Here is a 19,072-nt window from a genome sequence, read left to right as displayed (position 1 = left end):
GAGGGGAGGTTCCTGGCTGGCAGATCGGCCCAGGGCCCCATGTGGTGCACACACCTCCCGCCCCGCGTGGGCAGAAAGCCCCGGGTCCTAACCCCGCGTCCACCACGCACGGCCATGGACTAACGCTCCACCTCTCTCTAAACCTGTTTTCTGTCCTAGAGAAAAGATGGGCAAATGATACTTGGTTTTTATCGTGGTTGTAAGAACAAAAACAGAGCTAGACATAAACGTCTGAAAGCTATAAAATGACGGTTTTTTCCTCTCTCAGAACAAAGTGCTCCTGTGCCCACAGCAGGCCCCCCTGGACACGGTTCCTGACAAGGACAAGGTTGGGCCAGGACCTCCCCACGGCCACACAGGCCAGGGTGACCATGCCCTCAGTGCGGTCGCCTGCCCCTGACCTCCCCCCGCCTCCCCTGCCACCGGGCAGGCCCAGGCTCCAATCAGGAGGCTGTGATAAACAGAAGGACACCCAGCCACCCTCCAGCCAGGGTGCGTGAACCTTGCCCCAGAGGCCTGTCACGGCGGGGACGGAGAGCTGTCCGCGGCCACACCATGGCGGGCCTGCTATGCCTCGTCCTTCTCAGCGCCTCCCTGGCTGGCCTTCCGCTGCCGGGGGGGAGTGGTGAGTGCCCCTCACCCTGCAGACTGCAGGGGTGGCCCTGGGGAGGAGGAGAGAGGGTGAGGGGTCAGGGCGATGCCCCTGAACTTCCACAGTGTGGAGAGTGGGTGCCCATCCCCTGTGGGAGGCCGGCACGAGGGCCTGGCTTGGTGGTTTCAGCCAAGCATAGCTTAGGGCCAGGTGTGCCTCCCTGTTGGTGGAGAGTCAGAGAGCAGATCACAGATCACAAAGACAGACAGAAACACGGGCAGAGAAGGAGGAAGAGAGACAGAGACAGAGAGGGAGGGAGATGGAGGGAGGGGGAGGGCGTCAGTGGCAGGCAGAGACAGAGAGAAGCCCCCTTCCTCTGCCAGAGCAAACTGCGGGCACAGAGGCTAGGGGGTCACAGGCAGAGAGGAGCTTCCATGGCAGGGAAGAGGATGAGAGCCAGTGCCACCACCCTCAGGCTGGCTCCGCCAGGGGGGCTCTAGGCTTTCTGGGACTCCAGACCTGTCCAAGAGAAGAAACGAGAAAGGACAGAGCAGAGTGGAGGCAGCCCCGGGGGCCTGTCTGCATGTTTGCACTCTGGGTGACGTGGAAGTTCAGTGGCCCAGGAGCGTGGGAGAAGGAAAGAGTGAAAAGTGAGACAGAAAAACAAACCAAACAGGAGTGGGGGGACCAGGGAGGGGAAGGAGGGAGGGGAGAAATGGGTGCGTGGCTTGTATTTCAAAGCAAGCGCTCCCTGGTGGAGCGGGTGTCTGGAGTAATGGGGCATGGGCCCTCACAGAACAAATGTGGGCCTGGCCTTGCTGGGAACACACGGGTGTCACTAAAAGAAATAGGGAATTTGGAAGAGAAAGTAATTTGAGGTAGGAGCGAGTGAACACTAGGAGTTTCATACACTCTTTAAAACAACTCTAAGAAGTAGGTATCGAATTCCCACTTGCCAATATTCAGTAGCAGGTGACCAAGATGCATTTGCCACTCAAGACAGTTTGATTCTGCAGGCCTGTTTTTTAGTTTCGGACATGGGGAGAATGGAGTTCTGATGTGAGGGCAGAATCCATCGCCGTGAGAGAGCTGAAAACACAGCGCTCACGATGGAAGCTGGGACTAGAAATACCAACTTGGAGAGTCATCTTCCTTCTGGGGAGACTCAATTCCCCAGCAGAAGAGAGGCAGAGAGCAGGACAGAGCGCCAAGAAAAGGACCTGAGGGCCTCCCACAGCACAGTGAAAAGGGGAAGAGGAGTGGGTGAGACCGGGAAGACCCAGGCAGCTCGGCAGGGGCTACTGAGGGGAGAGGGGAGAGATCCCTGAGCCAGGACACTTTAATTGGCAGGTCAATTTAGTGGATTTTTTTTAATGAAACAGGACAGAAACAAGTAGAAAATTTTGTAACAAGTACTATTTTGTAGAAATTAATAGTAAGCACTATTTCTTGAAACTTTTGTTTTACTCTTGTGTACGTGTGTCCTGGGACTTGAAACAAATCATACTTTCAATTGTAGATCGTGCAAAACCGTGTCACCTCCCCACCTAACGCAGAGCTGAGACCTTGAAGGCGGGGGGTGGGGGTGGGGTACAGCTGAGCCACAGAACGGAGTGGAGGGCCCGGGGAGGCAAGAGGGACCGAAGGGCGAGTTCCAGAAGGAGGGCTCGGGTCTCAGCGCGGGGCCAGGTGTGCGCGTGTGCGGCGGGGCAGGTCAGTGGTGGGCGCGCGGGCCCTGGGCAGGCGTCTGACCCGTCACTCGCGGGGGCGGGGGTGGCCCGGGGACGCGACCCGCACGTGGGCGAGCACGTGACAACCGCGTTCTCCACCCCAGTGTTCCTGCCCCGGGACCAGGCCCACGGCGTCCTGCAGAGGGTCCGCAGGGCCAACTCGTTTTTGGAGGAGATGAAGAAAGGAAACCTGGAGAGGGAGTGCCTAGAGGAGGCCTGTTCGTATGAGGAGGCCCGCGAGGTCTTTGAGGACACGGAGAAGACGGTAAGGGGCGGCGCGGCCAGGATGCACTTACAGGGCTGCGGGGGCTTCTGAAGCGCCGTCAGGTCCACCTTAAAACTCAAAATGTTTATCTAAGAACGCGCTGTCGGCCTCGGCCTGCACAAGGACCCCGGGCCCGGGCTCTTCGCCCAGACGCTCAGCCGCCGCCATACTCGCCGACGGGTTCCGGTCCTGAGACCACAGGGTGGGTCGGTGCGCAGGCGCAGAACGAACGCAGCCTCGAGGCCCTGCTCTGCACCTGCGCAGCAGCGGCAGCGGCGGCCGCGGCGCGAAAGCATCCGCCCCTCCCCCGGAAGAGGCGGGGCTTCCAATGCTGACCCGGAAGTCACTGAGGTCCGTTAGCCACCTCGCGTCGTGCTGTCGTCTGGCACCTTGCGTCAGGCCGTGGGGTGGCTTGGCTGCAGCAGGGGCCGAGGTGGACGTGGACGGCTGCGAGCCAAAACTGAGCAACCGCGAGCTGAAGACGCCTGAAGGCTGAGGAAAAGGAGGCCAAGCAGGAGCCCACGAGAGACAGCCTGGCTGCAGACAGCGGACCTGTCCACACCACGGGCCTGCAGTGGAGTGTCCAGCGGAGTCTGGGCGCTGGGGGGCCCGTGCCACACAGGCTCGTGTAGACTCCCGCCTGCTCGCGGCAGCCTGGACACCACCGGCCTGGCTCACCTTAAAGGTGGCAGAAGAGCTGTGGCCCTTGGAGGACAGGTCCAGTTGCAAGTCATGGCTGAGTGGAGAAATGTTAAGTCGGAAGAAGAATTTACTCAAGTCTATAGAAGACTTCCTTGTGGAGTCCGGAGAACCCTGGGAAAACCGAGGAGCAGAGCTGAGCGCCCCTCAGCTCCACAGACTTGCGTTACTGTCTTCTTGCTTCCATGGGCACCTCATCCCCCTTTGGCCGAAAGGCGAGGAAAGGCAGTATCATCGGAGATTCTCTGACTCCAGCCAGAGTGACTTTGTGAGGAAGAAGTGTATCCCGCACGCCAAGATGATCACGTGTAGAAGAAGTTTCTTGGAAGAGTTGGGGTTCCTAGATGAACTTCCCATGCTCAATGCCGCTTCACGGGGAGCTGTGACCAAGCTTTCCATCACCTAGCACAGCAAGCTGGACATGAACTTACGTGTAGGAACTGCTCCAGAACGCCAACTGGAAAATGCTGGTAGTTGGTGGCATTGACTGCGTTTGTGATGTTGGATGCCAGTTCCAGAAGGTTTGACTCGAACTCACCACTTGTGAGTTTTACCTGGCCGTTTATGACCTCGTGAAATCATGGATATCATATCAGGGATGCTGAACATGTTATGGGCAGTTACAAGACCACCCACCATCCAGTCAGCCCAGCAGGCCAAACCCATGAGATGGACTCCACCCCACCCTTCTGGAGAATCAGCACAATAGAAGGGCCCAAGAACAACCTGGGAGTGAAGCTGCCGGAAACTAACCTCTTCAGAACGGAAGAAGCTGAAAAAATTATTGATCACATCTGTGTCGCAAAAACTGCTGAACGTCCTCCACCTCGGACCACAGGCAGACTCCTTGCTAAGCTTGTCAGAGTCCCTGAAAGTGGCTTGCAGCAGCGACCCACTCATCGGTGACGGCCCACAGATAACGGCCAGACAGACTGCTCTGGGTCTCACTGAGCAGGCTGAGCTGCTTGTCATGAGGAGGGAAGTGTGCAGTGCTTACACTGGGTTAAATAGTCCCATACAGCAGCCAGAGGCTTTTAAACAACAGGCCAGAGCCACCAACGATGATGATGTTCATAGATGAGAACTTCTATACCGCCTGGAATCCAGGCTGCCACCCCCATCTGGCTGTGGCATGGACATTGGCTGCATCACCGTGTTTCTCACAGTCTACGGTAACATCAAGGAAGTACTTCTGTTTCCTGCCATGAAACCTGAAGGTAAGGAGAATGTGGCAACCACTGATACACTGAAAAGCACAATAGTTGGCACTTCTGTCTAGAAAATAATAATTGGTAAGTTGTATGACTCAGACATCTTTGCATTCCTGCAAAAGGTCAAGGTCTGCAAGGGAATTCTTGTGTTGCTATCCATTTGACTACCATAGTTCATTTCAGCCACCAGAAGAGAGAAGAGGAATTAAGAATTCATTTTTACTCCTTGTTACCAAGTGAACGATTTAGCTCTTTTAAAAAGTTATTCATAATTTCAGGAACTGTTTTTATTTTTAAATATTCCTTTAATTCACATACACTGAACAGTTTTTTAAAATAATAAAAATAATTGTAGTGCCAAGTTCATGTTCTGCCTTTTTCCTCAGTATCATTTCCCAAACACTCTTCCTTACTTCCTTAGAACTACCATACTTATAATTTTAAAGAGCTAAGTTGTTTGTTTGTTTGTTTTAGCCACGCTGCACAGCTTGTGGGATCTTAGTTCCCTGAACAGGGATTGAACCCACGCACTCAGCAGTGAAAGTTCAGAGTCCTAACCACCAGACCGCCAGGGAATTCTCTAAATAATCCACGTGTCAAAGAAGAAGTCTCAAGGGAAGCTAGAAAATACTTTCAGGACTTCCCTGGTGGTCCAGTGGTAAAGAATCCACCTTCCAATGCAGGGGACGTGGGTTTGATCCCTGGTTGGGGAACTAAGGTCCCACATGCTGCGGGCCAGCTAAGCCCACGTGCCACAACTACTGAGCCCACGCGCCTCAACTACAGAGCCCGTGTGCTGTAAACTACAGAGCCCACATGCTCTGGAGCCCGTGCGCCACAACTAGAGAGAGAAAACCCACACAACACAACTAGAGAGAAGCCCACGCACCGCAGCGAAAGATCCCGCATGCTGTGACAAAGATCCCGCGTGCTGCAAGTAAGACCCGACACAGCCAAAAATAAAAATATATATAAATAAATAAAATTTTTGAAAAAAGAAAAGAAAATACTCTCAGCTGAACAGAAATGAATGTATAACATACAAAATCTGTGGGATGCAGCTAAACAGTGCTTATCGGGAAATTTATAGCATGAAATGTTTTTATAGGAAAAGAAGTTCTCAAATTGATAATCTAAGCTTCCACCTTAAGACACACACACACACACAAAAAGGCAAAATAAACCCAAAAGAGGAGAAATCAATAAAATTGAAGACTTGAAATAATAGAGAAAATCAGCAAAACTGATAAGATTTAACAAGATTGACAAAAAAGAACACATGAATTGTATCAGGAATGAAAGAAGAGGTATTACTACAGACCCTGCATATGTTAAAAGGATAATAAGAGAATACTATGAACAACTCCATGCACAAATTTGGATGGAATTTTACAATTTGGATGAAATGGACCAATTCCTCGAAACCATGAATTACCAAAACACATAGTATGACAAGAGATATCTGCAAATTCAACTTCTTAGTTAAAAACCTTATGTAAAGGAAATGTCCAGGTCCAGATTGTGTCACTGGTGAGTTTTACCAAACATTTAAAGAAGAAATAACACCAGTTCTGTGTAATCTCTTCTAGAAACAAAAAGGGAACACTTGTAAGTTTGTTTTTGATCAGCATTACCCTGATGCCAAAACCCACAAAAACAGAAGAAAGAGAAAAAGAGGGAAGGAGGGAGGGAAGAAGGTAGAAAGCAAGAAAGCTATATAACAACATTTCTCATGAACCTCTTATAAAAATTCTCAACAAATTATTAGCAAATTGAATAAAGCAATATATGTTAAAAAAGAAGAATATTAATTGTATTTCTGTGTAATAATAATGTGCAGTTAGAAATAAACAAAATAATTAATGCCACTTACTGTTGCTCCAAAGAAAAATATCTATGTGTAAATCTAATAAAACATGTACACGACCTATATGCTGAAATCTGCAAAACGCTAATGAAAGGAAGAGGACGTAAATAAATAGACATAGAATGTTCATGGTTTGAAAGACTTAACATACTAAAATATTGACTTTTCCCAATTTGATATATAGATTTAATGCAGTGCCAAATTTCCATCAGATAAAGAAAAGTTGATTCAATATTTGTAATATGGAAAAACAAAGGAATTAGAATAGCTAAAACAATTTTGAGAAAGAAGATAAAATTGGAGGAATCACACTACCTGATTTAAAGACTTATTGTAAATCTACATTAATCATAGAGATATGGGACTTCCTTGGTGGTGCAGTGGTTAAGAATCCACTTGCCAGTGCAGGGGACACAGGTTCAATCCCTGGTGCCAGAAGATCCCACATGCCGCGGAGCAACTAAGCCCGTGCACCACAACTACTGAGCCCAAGTGCTGCAACTAGCCTGCGTGCCTAGAGCCCATGCTCCGCAACAAGAGAAGCCACTGCAGTGAGAAGCCCATGCACCACAACGAAGAGTAGCCCCTGCTCTCCACAACTAGAGAAAGCCCGCGCGCAGCAACGAAGACCCAACGCAGCCAAAAAAATATAAATAAATAAATAAATAAAATCGTAGCGATATTGATGTGTGGTATTGGTAAAGGGATAAACACATAGATCAAAAGGACAGAATAGAAAGTCCATAAATGGACCCACGCAAATATGGCCAGTTGATTTTTTTAAATATTTATTTATTTATTTAGGCTGTGCCGGGTCTTATTGCAGCACACGGGATCTTCGTTGCCGCATGCGGGATCTTTAGTTGTGGCATGCATGCGGGATCTAGTTCCCCTACCAGGGATCGAACCTGAGACCCCTGCATTGGGAGCACAGAGTCTTACCCACTGGACCACCGGGGAAGTCCTTGACCAATTGATTTTGACAAAGATGCATAAGCATTTCATTAGAAAAAGAATTCTCTTTTTCAATAAATGGTATTGGAATAATTCTACATCTATATGCAAAAAAGGTCAGCTTTGACCTAAACCTCACAATGGTACAAATATTATCTCAAAATGGACCATATAGCTCTAAAGATAAAACAGGAAACTTTTGGGCTTCCCTGGTGGCGCAGTGGTTGAGAATCTGCCTGCTAATGCAGGGGACACGGGTTCGAGCCCTGGTCTGGGAAGATCCCACATGCCACGGAGCAGCTGGGCCCGTGAGCCACAATTGCTGAGCCTGCGCGTCTGGAGCCTGTGCCCCGCGACGGGAGGGGCCGCGATAGAGAAAGGCCCGCGCACCGCGATGAAGAGCGGTCCCCGCACCGCGATGAAGAGTGGCCCCCGCTTGCCGCAACTGGAGAAAGCCCTCGCACGAACCGAAGACCCAACACAGCCAAAAATAAATAAATAAATAAATAAATAAATAAATAAGAAAATCCTTAAAAAAAAAAAAAAAAAAAAAAACAGGAAACTTTTAGGAGAAAATTTTCATGACACAAAGTTAAGTTAGGCAAAAATTCTTAGACGTGACACCAAAAGCATAATCCATAAAAAACATATAGATAAATTAGACTTATTCTAAATTTAAAACTTTTGCTCTGTGAAAAACATTAAGAGAATGAAAATACAAGCTATTGACTAAGAAAATATTTGCAAATCACATATCTGCCAAAAGTTTTGTGGTCAGAATATATAAAGAACTCTCACAAGTCAACAGGAGAAAATAAACAACCCAATTAAATACAATGAGCAAAAGATTTGAACAGACACTTCACCCAAGAGGATACATAGTTGGCAAATAAGCATACGAGAAGATATTCAATATTATTAGCCATTACAGAAATGCAGATTAAAACCACGATGAGGGACTTCCCTGGTGGTCCAGTGGTTAAGACTCCATGCTTCCACTGCAGGGGGCATGAGTTCGATCCCCCTGGCCAGGGAACTGAGGCCCCACATGCCGCAAGGTGCGCCCCCCCCCCACAGAAACCAAACAAACCACAGTGAGATGCCACTACACACCTAGAATAAAAACAAGTGCTGGTGAGGATGTGGAGCGACCACCACTCATACACTGCTTGCGGGAATGCAAAATGGTGCAGCCAGTCTGAAAACCAGTTCGACAGTTTCTTATAAAGTTACCATATGACTCAGCAATCCCATTCTTGGGTATTTACTGTAGAGAATTGAAAACTTTTTTCACACAAAACCTGTACATAAGTGTTTACAGCAAGTCTATTCATAATTGCCAAAAACTAGAAATAGTACAGATGTCCTTTGTCGGGTGAATGGATAAACAAACCGTGTTCCGCCGCACAGCGGAACACTGCTCATCAGTAAAAGAGAACAAACTATCGACACGCAGAGTAACTTGAATGAATTTCAGTTTCAGAGGCACTATGCTGAAAGAAGGAAGCTGGTTTCACAAGCTTATATCACGTATGAGTCCTTTTACAGGACATCCTCAAGAAATCATGACTATAGTGACACAGAGCAGACGCGTGCTGGGCATTCGGAGCGGGGTGGCCAGTGGCTGGCAAGGTTGGGGGAGACGGAGCTCTTCTGCGTCTCGGTTGTGGCGGTGATTATACAAATCTATACGTGTGTTGGCTTTTATAGAATTGTACACCAAAAAAAGTCCGTTTTACTGTGTGATAAATTTTTAAATAAAGAATTTAAAAGACAGTGTAGTCATTTCTTAGGCCTTCTGTAACAAAGCACCACAAATTGGGTGTCTTAAAACAACAGAAATTTACCCTCTCACAGTTCTGGAGACCACAAGTCGAAATCAGAGTGTCACCAGGCTTGGTTCCTTCTGGAAGGTCTGAGGGAGGATCTGCTCCATCCTCTCCCCCAGCTTCTGGGGGCGACCAGCAGCCCTTGCTGTTCCTTGGCCGGTAGATACATCACTCCACTCTGTGCCTGCACCTTCACACAGCCTTCTCTGTGTGTGGCCTGTGTGATATTTTATGTCTCTTATAAGGACACTCTCATTGATTGGGGGTCCACCCTAATCCAGTACGAGCTGTTCTCGATCCATAACTTAATTACATCTGCAAAGACCCTCTTTCCATTAAGGTCAAATTCTGAGGTTGCACCTAAGTTGGGGCCGGGGAGTAGGGGAGACACTAATTAACCTACTATAGATAGCAAAAAATTGTTTTAAGACTACGAACATTTCTTTTCAGTGTTACATAGGCTCTTGATGCCCTATTTTAAGCTAATTACCAACTATCTTTTTTTCCAAGTAACATAATGATTATTCTCCAAGCATCTGATCCTGTTTTGAATCTTTGACCCGGGTATCTTAATGTAAAACCACTTGTTGATTGGCTTGGGGGTAGCAAAGAGAGCAAACCATTTTTGGTACAATCCGTTTCTTGGTAATTAATTTGAAAATAAATTTTCAATATTTAACAAAGTTGTGCAATTAAGATGATTGAGCATGGCACCTGGGAAACATTTTGTAATATTAAATGATTCACATTAATCTTAAATTGATATACATGTAGGTCTAGATGTAATATGTGTGAAATATAACACTGATTCTTCATATAAAAGCTTGGATATAGGTATTGGTTTAAGAGATAGTAAAAAATTATATGATAATGTTGTATGTGATGAAATTAAAATATTTTGTCTTAGCAATTACAATTATTTGTCATTATGAATTTATTACAGTGTTTGAATGTGATACATAAAGTTTACAGTTTGCTTCTGAATCTAAGCAATTACTTTAGAGATTTTACTTAAGTTGCTGTTGTCTCAGCACAGTTTCTCCAAACTGAGATTAGTGAAAAACAAACAAATAAAACCTATATAGAAACTTTTGTGGTTCAAGAAAAGTAATCTAATTTCAAATTACTTAACAGTTGAAGCAAATAATGTGAAAATCTTGATTGTGATCATATCGTTAGTGATTTTGCTCGGATGAAAGTTAGAAAAGTACATTTAATATTACAAAATGTTTCCCAGATGCCATGTTCAACTGTGTGAGCAGGCAAGAAAATGGACGCTAGGCCGTATTGGGATATGATCATTTATTACACAAACATGTATTGTATTAAAAAAAAAAAAAGATGAATGAAGCCACAGCTTTACAAATGCAGGAGATCTGAAAACATTTCCTTTTTAGATTGAATAGTTCTAGAGCATTTTGTTCCAGAAAATGACCTGTTTGGGAAATAGCCTATTCACTTGAGTTACTAGATTGTGGCTGTTATTGGTGTAAAATGTCTCTTTTCCATAATGCATTAAATTTTTTTTCCCTTTTAGAATGAATTCTGGAATATATACAAAGGTGAGATGTTTTCTATTTCAGTCTTGAGTGAGAGGGGTTCATCAGGGTATTTAAATCGGGAGAGATTGTATTCAAATTTTGAAGATGTTTCCTGAATTTCCTTTCTGCTCTTGTTTAAATTTTACTTATCTAAGACTTTTCCCCTCTGAGTGTTTCCATAATAGTTATCGTAAAATAGTTTTTTATAGTAGCTTTATACTAATTCTAGTTTTGTTACTTATATACATTTAAATCAGTTCATTCCCATTTGAGGATACCAAATTCCATGATAATTTTTTTAAACCCAAGTATATTAGGTAGAAACAAAAAATAAGAGTCTGAAACACTGGGTCCTCTCATAAGGTAACCACCTTGACTTAATGCTTATAGCGTCTGAAATGGTATTTATCATAACTAATGTTTTCACTCTGGTAACAGTATTCAGATTTCTCAAAATGACAATTGGACCTATCTCTAAATTATATTGTACAAATGCCCCAAGAAATGTGAAGTCCCATGTTAGTGCTCTACAGGAGCTTTTCATTCTCCTTTTACACCCAAACCATTGGAAATAGGAACCCTCTTGTCGATGCCCAGCGCAGAAACAAGTGTCCAGCAATCACTTATCCGCCCTCCTTCCAGCTGACCCCATGTGGTCACCAGCACAGGGCTCCTCTCCGTGATGGAAAAACGTTGTCAGTGATTGTAAAAACAGTCAGAGGTCTCAGCAAAAACTGGAAAGCTCAGTCAGCAACCCAACTAGATAGAGGTATCACGTGCACATAGCCACAAAGCCGGGGGGGAGGGGGTGCGGGGGAGGGCAGTGGTAACGAAGTCCAGACAGGACAACTTGTTTACAGGAAAACAGGAAGAATCCCAGGTTCATTCAAGTTAGCTGAGAACTGGGCGCCAGAATCAACACAGCAAAATCATTTCCACGATGAAGGGAATCGCCTGCAAGCTCTGGTTTCCAAATGTTTTCTTCGCAGATGGTGACCAGTGTGAAAGCCGTCCTTGCCTGAATCAGGGCAAATGTAAAGATGGCCTCGGGGACTACACATGCACCTGTTTGGAAGGATTTGAAGGCAAAAACTGTGAATTACGTGAGTTCCTCTTCTTGGTGTACCTTCAGGTCAGAGCCCCCTGCGGAGGCCAGGTGGGAATGCGGGAAGAAGCTAGAGGCCCAAGGAAACTCTCCCGGTCACGTGGGGTTCAGCCTGTGCTCCGTGAGGCTGTGCCGCTGCGGGCCGCGGAGCGCGAGTCAGAGTGCCCAGCTCGGAGGCCGGGATACCGGGCACTCCTCTGCCCCTCTGAGGAGCGGCTGTGGAACGAACGTTCCCGAAGGGTGGGGCCCCTTCACGTGGAAACGAGAACCGACGTTTCTTTCCTCGGAGGAGGAGGTTTCTCCTGCTTCTCCGGATCCTGGAAATTCGTGCAAACGTCAGTGCTGAATGCTCGGGATTGTCCAGTTATAAACATTTGGTACAGTTAATTCTGCATGGAAAAATCACTGAGCTTTCCTATACCGTGATTAATTTTTAACAAAACTTAGGTTAGTATTAGGCCAGTTTTCCCTGAGGAGACAGATTCGCGCTTCTTTGTTGATTTCTTAATCTGTAGTCTTTAGAGCGCGCTCTTCGATTGGATACTTCGGAGTTTCCCCGGTGGGAGTATCAGTCGTGCCCCCTTCCACCCACCGCCCAGAGCTGCTTCCCCAAATACCGTTTGGCTGACGCTGGAATGTTTTCTAAAGTTTCTTTAATGTTTGCCCCGTAACTATTCTTTCATCAAAACCCAGTGGAGAAATGTAAAGTCAGCTGCCAGGGCGGCATGACTGATGCGTCTGGGGTCTGATGTCCGGTGCACGCTGGCAGGGGTGACGCTGGCACAGTCCGGCGGTGAGATCCCCTGTGCCCGGCGCCTCGCGGGACCTGGACGGCTCTCCTGGGGGCTGGGTGGCCTCCACTCCTCTACAAGTGACGCGGCAGGCCGTGGGGGTTAAATAACGTGCCCAAATCACACAGCTAGAGGCCCACGGCCAGCCGGGAGACGGCCTGAGTCCGGGAGGTGGCTACCACCCCTCCTTCCCGCCGCACGGGACCCAGACCCCGTCTGGGGATGGACCCCAGGTCCTTTATGCCACGGGGGACCGAGGCCTCAGAGTGGACGGCGTGGGCTGCTCCCGGCTCGGCCCGAGCTCCCACCTCGCTGGCCAGCGCCACCACACCCTTCTTAGGGCTGAACTTGAGACCCTCCAGCCTCCAGGCCTTCCCTGGGCTTGTGCGGGCTCCCTGGCCCCCGGGGCCCCACGTGGGCGGGGGAGGGGCCTGCCCGGGGCGCCGGCCCTTTGCTCCGGCTGGTGGGCACCGTGGCACCGGCGGGTGAGGGCACGTCCCGGGCCGCGCCCTCAGCTTCCCGGCTCTTCCGCAGCCACGCGTGAGCTCTGCAGCCTGGACAACGGGGGCTGCGACCAGTTCTGCAGGGAGGAGCGGAGCGCGGTGCTGTGCTCCTGCGCCAGCGGGTACGACCTGGGCGACGATGGCAAGTCCTGCGTCTCCGCAGGTAGGAGGGGCGCAGGCTGGGCTCCTGGTGGGGCTCGTGGTTTGGAGACAGACCCACTGTTTCTGTGAACCGCCTGAGAAATGGGCCAGTGATGTCAGCTCTCCTGGGGGCACGTGGAGCGTGAGGGTAACGTGTGGAGGCCCCTTTGCCCAGTGCCCGGCTCGCAGCGAATCCCAAGTGGCCACTTTGCAGCTGCCACGATGGCGTCCCCATCCCTCTCGGAAGAGCGGGGGCTGGGGAGGCTGGAGTTACAAGGGCCGGAGCCGTGGCTCGGCCAAGGAGCCGGGGAGGCGGTGCAGGGGCCGGAAGGGGAACCCAGGGCCCTCCAGCACTGTTTCGGGTTGTGTGGGTCCCCATGTTAATGGAATTTTTTTTCCTTGATAAAAGCCAGATGCCGTGCATCTGGCCCAGAAGCTCACGGAGGGCTGAGTGAGGGCCTGGGTCCTGGGGGTCCTGGGGGTGGGAGAGGCCCCGTCTCACACCCCGTGGGGAGTCCTGCCTGACCGGGACTCCTCTGCTGTGGGGCGGGGGCCGGCCACGCCCCTCTCAACTCGGGCTCCTTCTTGGGGGGACCCCAGCTCCTCCTCCAGTAGGCCCCAGCTGGCCCGCAGCCTTGGCATTACCTGGGGTGGTGAGGAATGCAGAGTCCCGGGCCCACTGCAGAGGTGGGCATATTCCAGGGCAGCGGCAATTGTGTAAAATTAAATCTCTCAACAGGTAGAGGACAGTGAGATTTACATTTCTATTGGTAATGAGATTTTAAACTTAAGCTGGTCCAAAACATATTTTAATTGAAGTCGTTGCTTGACTTGCTTGCAAAATTTTTTTAATTCCAGGAATAATTACAGGCCAATTTAAAATAAAGTCAGGTAAACTACTTCCTGGTGCAGAAAGTTCTGTTCTAAGTCATGGACGAGCTGATGCAGAATTTCAAGGGGGCAGTGGTCACAAATGTTAAGGCAGAGGCGGCTGGCCCGGGAAGAGCTCTCCTCCCGCCAGCGAGCCAGCACTCCCCCAGTCCACTCGCGGGCCCTGCGGGGCGAGCGCCACCAAGAACACACACGGGGGCCCCACCTCAGACCTGCGGCCCCCAGCTGCCCCGCCTCTGTCCTGCTTCGCCCCCGCTCTGCCTCGGTTCCCTAGTTGGTAAGGATACGAAAGGACGCTTTTTGGTATTTCCTGGCCCCGCCCCTTGCGTGGCGCTTGTAAGGGTCGCTGTCATCCTTCAGCTGTTGCCTTACAAAGCTCCGCACGCTGCTCCTCCTGCCCAGAACACTTCTTTTTCTTCAGCGTTTCATTAGGAAACGTTCCCAACACACCGCTTTGGGGGTTGAGCGCCCCAGCCCCCCTTTCTGCCATCCTGGTCTCCGTGTACCAGTCGTGTCCCCCGCAGCCCCACGGTCCTCCGTCCAGCCACAGCCACCCGACTTCTGCAGGCGTCCCAGTAGACGGTCCGCACGCTGGCCGGCCGGAGGTCAGGGCTCCCACCCGTAGCCCGGCCCCGAGCAGGACACGGGGCACCCCGCTCCCCAGAGGCCCCTCTCGGCCCCCTTCCCGGGGCCCACTCCTCCGGCTCCTCCTCGGAGTGGCCTGCGTGGGCCCCGCAGGGAGGCCTCCGCGAGGCTGAGGCCCGACTGCCCTTCTTCCAGAGCCCTTCCCCTGTGGGAAGCTCACGCAGGGACGCAGCAGGCGCTCGGCCGCCCACGGCAGCGGGGAGGCCCCCGAAGCAGGCGTGCCGGAGCAGTACGACGGCGGAGACCTGGGCCCCACCGAGAGCTCCCTCCACCTGCTGGGCCTTGAGGGCACGGAGCCCAGCCCCGAGGAGGACGAGAGCCACCTGGTCCGGATAGTGGGCGGGAGGGACTGCGAAGAGGGCGAGTGCCCCTGGCAGGTAACTGCGCGGAGCTCAGCGGCCGGTTAGCTGGGTGGGGGGCCGTCCCGCCGGGCACCCGGCCCACGCGGGCCTGCAGCAGACTTGAGCGGGCAGCGGCGGAAGGAGCCGCGGTGGAAGAGGCCGGGCCTCTGCCCTCCCTGCCCGGCTGCCCCTCCCGCCCAGGCAGAGAAGGGGCTCCGGCTCGGGCGGCAGGGCGGGCTCCGCGGGCGGAGGGCGGCGCCCCTGAGGCCTCTTCTCGCTCTTTGGTTTGACGGGAGGCTGAAAGAGCTGCTCTCCTTGTTTCATTTCTAATTTGGTAGATTTTTTTTACCCCAACACCCAAGTCCTAATGAGGCAGACGGTACCTTAGCAAAAAGTATATCCATTTGTTTTCAAAGGTAAAAACTCACTGTTTGGTTGTTGATTTGGACTAAAGTTGCCAGACTTAGCAAATGAAAACACAGGTTTCCACTTAAATTTGAATTTCAGATAAACAATAAATAACTTTGAATGTGAGTATGTCCCAAATATCACACGGGACACACACTGAAAATGATTTGCTATTTACTTGAGTCAGATTTCACTGGGGGCCTCTATTCTATCCAGAACCCTCACTTGGACTGTAAGTTTTTAGTGTCCGAAGCCAAAATGCCTTCTCCTACAAGTAATATTCCCAGAGCTGCCCACAACCCTTAGGAATGACGTCAGCTGGCCCCCACCGGCTACAAGGCAGGTGTGCGTTTATCTGAATTATCACGAGCCCGGGCAAGGACACGCGGAAACCTAGTCACCACGCACGGAGAGCGCGCCGCAGGTCAGGGCTGCCTGGGCACTGTGCGTGTGGGTCTGAAAGCGCCAGGGCCTCTTCTCTCCCGTGTGGCATCACGGCCTAGGAAGGGAGGGGAGCCCCCCGCCAGATCCCCACAATTCAAGTTGCTGCGTGAGAGGGCCAGGAACGTGGTGCCCGTGGAGCATGTGAATTCCCACAGGGCGGGGGCGGACATGGGGCTCTGAGAGGGGCTCGCGTGGGGCTCTCCGGGGAGCGGGCAGGAGGAACCTCACGGGAGGGTCCCCAGACTTGGCCAGTTGCCTCATGTCCGTCTCCAGGAAGGACGGTCAGTGTCCCAAGTCTTAGGAAGACTGACCCTCCTCACTTGTCACACAAGTGGGGTTATGAGTTGATAAGTTATGCAAAAACATAAACAAAACATCACGACTTCGTGCTAGTCATGAAAGTCTTCCAAAGTTCTTTTAGAACTTGACATTGTTAAGAGTTTCATTAACCTGCACCCTCTCAACCCATGGCTGTTGCTTAGAGAAGGGTGAGTCCCCAGAGAAGGGAAAGCAGAAAGCGCTCTCTCCGCACTTGCCGGCCCAGTTCTTTGGGGAAAAGGAAAATAGGGGAAGGGTCTGTGCTCTCGCTCGCCCAGTCAGCACCCGTCCCGGTGGAGTGTTCCCCGCCCCACGTCCCGTCAGGAGCAGCCACGTGGATCCCAGGGACCGGCCTTGAACGGTAGTACCCGCAGCCGCGGGAGGGGGGTCCGGACGGTGCAAGCGTCCCCAGGCCCAGCGTAGCAAGTGTCTCATCCAGAGCCTGGCGTCTGCCTGGTCTGGGGCCTAATTCACACCAGAGACTACAGACAGCAGTTCTGCTGCACATAGAGCTGCAGAGGGGCCTTCGGAGCCGGGAAATACAGGCGGGTAGGGCCTGGCCGGGCGAGTCTGGAGTCTGGGTGGGGAGAACCCCGTCAGCCGTAGTGCTGGGCCCTTGGCAGGGCCGTGGGGTCCACGGTGGGCCCGCTCCGAGCACGGGCGGCGCTGGGCAGCACGGCCCCGGGGGTGGGCGCTGGGGTGCGCTGGCCTGGCCCTCGTTCCAGCCCGAGGACCCCACGAGTCCTCCCGGGGGGCAGGCCCGCGGTGGTGGGGAGACGGGGCGGACGCTTGGGCTACAGGTCTCAAAGGCAGGCTCCACCTGGCGCCTGTGGCCCTCCCGTCGCAGGCTCTGCTCGTCAACGAGGAGAACGAGGGCTTCTGCGGGGGCACCATCCTGAGTGAGTTCTGCGTCCTCACCGCGGCCCACTGTCTCCTACAGGCCAAGCGGTTCACGGTGAGGGTAGGTGAGTGCCGCTCACCCCCTGCGGGCCCCCCCCCCCGCCCCGTTTTCAGAGGCACTAGGACTGATAGGCTGGCCGGAAGCGCTAGTTCAAATACTGAGGTCCCGAGGGGGAGAGGGAGGCGGGGGGAGGAGGGGCGCCCCCGCCCCATGCACGCAGGGTCCGCAGTGCCCTCTCCTCCGGGAAGCCCCCGAGAGCCCCCAGCCGTCTGAGCAGCCGGCACCGCTGCCCCACATTTGCATCTGGGGGACTGTTTCCTAACGTCCCCCTTCTCACCACACCCTAGAGCTGCTCCATGACAATCCAGTGCGAGCCACGTGCCCGAGCCACGGCTGTAATGTCTAGCTTCCTAGTTACATTACGTCTTCTAGCGTACGTTTTAAACGTCCACAGGTGACACTCATTTCGGTAACACACCTCATTACCCAGTAGAGCCAAAACAGTGTCAGTTCGACCTGTAATCGGCTTGTAAAGTACTCTTGAGGTATTTTGAGGTATTTTTCATTCTGAGATTTGGCGCTCATGGCACATGTGGGCTGTGATCAGTGCCCACTTGGCCCCGTGGCTGGGGGTCGGTCTGGCAGGTCAGACCCGGTGCCCAGCCCCACCCGCGGGCAGACCAGGGGAGGGTGGCCGCTGCCCCCGGCGGGGAAGCAGAAGGCTGTCACACTGGCCTCGCTCTAGTCACCTGTATTTCACATTTCCTAGTGACCACGTGCCAATCTCTAAGCAGGAAAAAAGTGGGACTGCTTTAACGCGTCAGTGACGTGCAGGGCCTGGCGGCCCCACGCTGACGGCCACGCCCCCGTCCGCAGGCGACCGGAACACGGAGACGGAGGAGGGCAACGAGATGGCGCACGAGGTGGAGGCGACCGTGAAGCACAGCCGCTTCGTCAGGGAGACTTACGACTTCGACATCGCCGTGCTGCGGCTCAAGACGCCCATCAAGTTCCGCAGGAACGTGGCGCCCGCCTGCCTGCCGGAGAAGGACTGGGCCGAGGCCACGCTGCTGACCCAGAAGACGGGCGTCGTCAGCGGCTTCGGGCGCACGCACGAGCGGGGCCGCCTGTCGTCCACGCTCAAGATGCTGGAGGTGCCCTACGTGGACAGGAACACCTGCAAGCTGTCCAGCAGCTTCACCATCACCTCCAACATGTTCTGCGCCGGCTACGACGCGCAGACCGAGGACGCCTGCCAGGGCGACAGCGGCGGCCCCCACGTCACCCGCTTCAGGGGCACCTACTTCATCACTGGCATTGTCAGCTGGGGCGAAGGGTGCGCGCGGAAGGGCAAGTACGGCGTCTACACCAAGGTCACCAACTTCCTCAAGTGGATTGACAAGTCCATGAAAGCTGGGCTGCGGGCAGGGGCCAGGGCGGAGCCGCGCCCCCAGTGAAGCCCCCCACCCCACCCCACCCCCACAGCCCCTGCCTCTCCTCCCTCTCAGCACCGGGGCTCTGAGCCGGCTTCCCTGCCGTGATTAGAGCCGGGTCGATTCTTATCCTGCTTCTGTCCTTGCCCCACCGAAGTGGGAAATGAAGGTCCATTTGGAACCCGGGACCCTGCCTTCCTGTCGCCAGCTGGGAGGTTTCAGGATTCGGGAAGTGCTACCCACATAGGATGGGCCAGGGCTCCCAGACCAAGTCTTCAAACTGAGGGGCCTTTTCTGTTCACAGCGCGTTTCTCTGTCCTGGAGGCCGCCAGCTGTCCCCCTGGCTCCTCACAACGCTGCTGAGTAAACCAGCGGGGTTCTGGGAGCACAGGGGCACCAGGGCCAGCACCCCTCCCTGGGGTCGGGTGGGGCTTCCCCACGCGTGCCCTCCTGGCCCCCAGTC

At 52.3% G+C, this 19,072-nt stretch overlaps 1 protein-coding gene and 1 pseudogene across 1 annotated transcript; both read left to right on the top strand.

Annotated features, from left to right (window-relative positions):
- The first annotated feature begins 500 nt into the window (after positions 1–500).
- On the top strand, positions 501–18,795 carry F10 (coagulation factor X). Its single transcript, XM_007196758.3, has 8 exons — positions 501–625; positions 2,427–2,587; positions 10,685–10,709; positions 11,678–11,791; positions 13,119–13,250; positions 14,900–15,141; positions 17,123–17,240; positions 18,053–18,795. The coding sequence occupies exons 1-8, from the start codon at positions 556–558 to the stop codon at positions 18,631–18,633; spliced, it is 1,443 nt and encodes a 480-aa protein (XP_007196820.2). The 5' UTR covers positions 501–555; the 3' UTR covers positions 18,634–18,795.
- LOC114235833 (lysine--tRNA ligase-like) lies at positions 2,617–4,835 on the top strand (annotated as a pseudogene).
- Positions 18,796–19,072: the final 277 nt, after the last annotated feature.

Source organism: Balaenoptera acutorostrata, chromosome 18, assembly GCF_949987535.1.
Source record: "Balaenoptera acutorostrata chromosome 18, mBalAcu1.1, whole genome shotgun sequence".
Taxonomy (NCBI): Eukaryota; Metazoa; Chordata; class Mammalia; order Artiodactyla; family Balaenopteridae; genus Balaenoptera; species Balaenoptera acutorostrata.
This window is presented reverse-complemented; position numbering and strand designations above follow the sequence as displayed.

What these genes read in the sequence shown, in the direction of transcription:
- F10 (XM_007196758.3), top strand. Translation starts at nt 556, where the DNA reads ATGGCGGGCCTGCTATGCCTCGTCCTTCTCAGCGCCTCCCTGGCTGGC. An exon ending in ATTCTGGAATATATACAAAG is followed by an intron (nt 10,710 to 11,677) that starts GTGAGATGTTTT and finishes TTTTCTTCGCAG; the next exon opens with ATGGTGACCAGTGTGAAAGC. An exon ending in AGGGCGAGTGCCCCTGGCAG is followed by an intron (nt 15,142 to 17,122) that starts GTAACTGCGCGG and finishes CTCCCGTCGCAG; the next exon opens with GCTCTGCTCGTCAACGAGGA.